Source organism: Suricata suricatta, chromosome 11 (assembly GCF_006229205.1).
Source record: "Suricata suricatta isolate VVHF042 chromosome 11, meerkat_22Aug2017_6uvM2_HiC, whole genome shotgun sequence".
NCBI lineage: Eukaryota > Metazoa > Chordata > Mammalia > Carnivora > Herpestidae > Suricata > Suricata suricatta.
In genome coordinates, this window is record NC_043710.1 from 46675674 (window position 1) to 46679228 (window position 3555).

Below are 3555 nucleotides of genomic sequence, written 5' to 3' on the forward strand. Positions count from 1 at the left end.
GCGCAGGTCCGCCTGCCCGCCGCCCGCAGACCAGGCCTGCCCGCCGCTACCTGAGGCGCCGGCTTGGCGCTGCCAACAGGAAACTTGAGAGCGCCAGGGACGCGGCGGCCACCCTGTCCCTCGGCCGGAAGCGCGCCCGCCGCAGCCCGGGGTCAGGCCTCAGCCGGGCTCCTCGGACGTCGCCTCCGCTGCCACCCGCAGGGCCCCGAGAGCGCTCCCCGCAGTGTTCGGACTCGCCCGAACCTCCTCCCCCGCCAGGACGTTTCCCAAGGTGAGAGCCTGGGGCCACGGCCCCGGAACAGGTGACTTACTCCCTGGAGCTGAATGGCCCTGAAAGCATCGGCATTTCGTGTGGTCTCTTGATCACCTTCCTGCCCCTCCCAGCACGCGCACACACGCACACACACACACACACACACACACACACACACACTCGTATACTCCTTCTCCAACACTCTGCTCCCCAGCTTACACACCCGCCCTTCCAAGTCCCGACCTATCTTCTAGGTGCTAAATCCAATGGGTGGTTTGTAGCCCCTTCCTCGCCCTCCGCAGCATTTGAACCTGCTGACCACGCCCTCCTTCCTGGATCCCTAGGCCTACAAAAGTTTCCAGAGTTGGCTCTGTCTGATTTCTCTCCAAATTTTCTACTTACCTTGGTGACTGCAGCTTCTTGGCGTCCAAGGCATGGCTTTTCCTTGTGGTGTCTCCCCCACCCCCGTCCCACAGCTGCCTGTCTCCTCTGTCCTTCTGTGGGCCCACCCAGTCATCCAGCTTCAACAAACTCTCGACTGCTAACGACTTTTGAATCTCATCTCCAGCCCAGGATATCCCTAGTGCTGCAGATAACATATCCGCTTCCTGGGGTCCATCTCCACTAGAGGTTTGTAGGCCCGAACTCAAACTCCTTATTTCCTCCCGAGAACGTGCCAGAACCTGCCTCTGCTCCTATGTTTTCAGTCAGTGAATGATGGCACCACCTCCCACTCCCCAGGCTATACTGGGGAGCCATCCTTGACTCTTTCTCCTTTTCATCTCTCACATCAAATTTGTCACCAAAGGAGGAAATGGAACTAGCCATTAGTAAGCACCCACTGTGTGCTCCCAGTGCCAACTGCTGTCAGTCACATGGTTGCCTCATTTGAGTACTGTTTTATTCCTTCTACCTGGCAGCCTGATATTTACAATTTACTTATTTATAAGTGATATGAACATGCAACTGTATTAATATGTATTATAAAGCATACCTAAAACTGTCAATGGATGTGGTAAAGATAAAGATACTTTATTATTTAAAAATAAGTTTATTTGGGGCACCTGGGTGGCTCAGTCAGTTAAGCGACCTACTCGGTTCAGGTCATGATCTCACGGTTTGTGGGTATGAGCCCGCACCGGGCTCTGTGCTGACAGCTGGCTCAGAGCTTGGAGCCTGCTTCAGATTCTGTGTCTCCCTCTTCCTCTGACCCTCCCCTGCTCACACTCTTTCTCTCTCTCTCTCTCTCTCTCTCTCTCTCTTTCTCAAAAATAAATAAAAATATTTAAAAATTTTTTAAAACATAATTTTATTTATTTTTGAGACAGAAAGGGAGAAAACATGAATGGAGGAGGGACACAGAAAGAGGGAGACAGAAGATCCCAAGTGCTCCTTGCTGTCAGCACAGAAACTGACGGTGAAGAAAGGGGGCTTGAACTCAGGAGCCATGAGATCATGACCTGAACCGGAGTTGGATGCTTAACCCACTGAGCCACCCAGGCACCCCAAAGATACTTCATTTTTAATGAATGGTATAATATACATTTTTCTTTCACTTTAAAGTTATTTGTGGGAAGCCTGGGTGGCTCAGTGGGTTAAGTGTCTGACTCCTGATACCAGCTCAGGTCATGATTTCCAGTTGGTGAATTAAAGCGCAAGTGGAGTTCTACACCAGCGGTGTGGAGTCTGCTTTATATTTTCTCTCTCTCTCCCTCTCTCTCTTCCTCTCTCCCTCCCTATGCCTCCTCCTCCCCTGCTTGCACTCTCTCTCAAAATAAATAAGCATTAAAGAAATTTAAATAAAAGGGGCTTCTGGGTGGCTCAGTCAGTTAAGCCTCCGATTTCAGCTCAGATCTCACGTTCGTGGGTTCGAGCCCCAAGTCAGGCTCTGTGCTGACAGCTAGCTCAGAGTCTGGAGCCTGTTTCCGGTTCTGTGTCTCCTTCTCTCTCTGCCCCTCCCCCTCTCATGCTCTGTCTCTCCTGTATCAAAAATAAATAAAAACATTTGAAAAAAAATTTTAAGAAATTTAAATAGTTATTTGCAAAAATCTGTTTAGGGAGAGTAACAAGATTGAAATGGTTTTAATAAATCTTAGTTTAATATTTTATGAGACTACAAAGTATGCTTTTTAAGTTCAGTCAATGTAAATGCTTAGTCCTAATGGTTGTTGTTGCCCCCGCCCCCAAAAGATATCTCACAAAGATAAATAGACCCAAATAGAATTCTTTGAATATACTTACTAAATCATCATTCTCTGTTTAAATTTTTTTTAACATTTATTTATTTTTGAGAGACAGAGAGAGACAGATCATGAGCAAGGGAGGGGCAGAGAGACAGGGACACACAGAATCAGAAGCAGGCTCCAGGCTCTGAGCTAGCTCTCAGCACAGAGCCTGATGCAGGGCTCCAACCCACGAACTGTGAGATCATGACCTGAGCTGAAGTCGGACACTTAACCGACTGAGCAACCCAGGTGCCCCTTTCATCATTCTGTTTAAATCCCATCTACCAATTTTGCAAATGTGAAATTCCACCAGAAGACACTTCTTTCTCCATGAAGCCCACATTTTCTATGATGTTTTCATCAGTTATTTTTGTGATTATTTTTAATAACTCTTTGTTTGGAAGATTGTAAAATGGATTTAAAAGTGTATTTCTTAATTTTGAAGACTATGGTTAGCATTATCCATATACGTGACAATGACACATTTCATTTTGGTGTTAAAATCATATGATAATGGAAACAGTTCCAAACATCAGTCTTCAAAAGTCTTTCTCTATAACATAGTTTTTTAAAAAACACAATTATATTATTTGGGAAAATATCACCTCTACCTGAAGGGATACAGTGCATGTGTGTGTGCACATGCGTATGCATGCATTTGTGACAATCACAAACCACACCAGAGGTCAGCAAATTTGGAATACTTGTCCTTTTGTTAAACTCATCTTTAAATTCCACAGCTTTTGGGGCACCTGGGTGGCTCAGTCAGTTAAGCGTCAGGCTCTGGCTCAGGTCATGTTCTCACAGTCGTGGATTCGAGCCCCACATCGGGCTCTGTGCTGACAGCTAGCTCAGAGCCTGGAACCTGCTTCAGATTCTGTATCTTCCTCTCTCTCTGACCCTCCCTTGCTCGTGCTGTCTCTCTCTGTCTCTCGAAAATAAATAAAAAACATTAATAAAAATTTTTTTAATTCCACAGCTTTTAAGTTCTCTGCCTTGAGATAATCAGTAAACAAGGATTTCATAATCTCTTCCACATTTCATTACAGAGTATTGTAAAGATTCTACTGTATTTTA

At 46.1% G+C, this 3555-nt stretch overlaps 1 protein-coding gene across 3 annotated transcripts in view; it reads right to left on the reverse strand.

Annotated features, from left to right (window-relative positions):
- The window catches only part of AMPD3 (adenosine monophosphate deaminase 3), a 56951-nt gene extending 55973 nt beyond the window's left edge, over positions 1–978 (reverse strand). For all 3 annotated transcript variants that reach the window (XR_003915162.1, XM_029956246.1, XM_029956241.1), the window contains exon 1: positions 656–978. Coding sequence is in view for 2 of the 3 variants with exons in the window: in XM_029956246.1 (XP_029812106.1) it covers positions 656–770 (115 nt within the window). In the remaining variant the exon portion in view is untranslated. The remainder of the gene's footprint in view (positions 1–655) is intronic.
- Between the last annotated feature and the right edge of the window lie 2577 nt (positions 979–3555).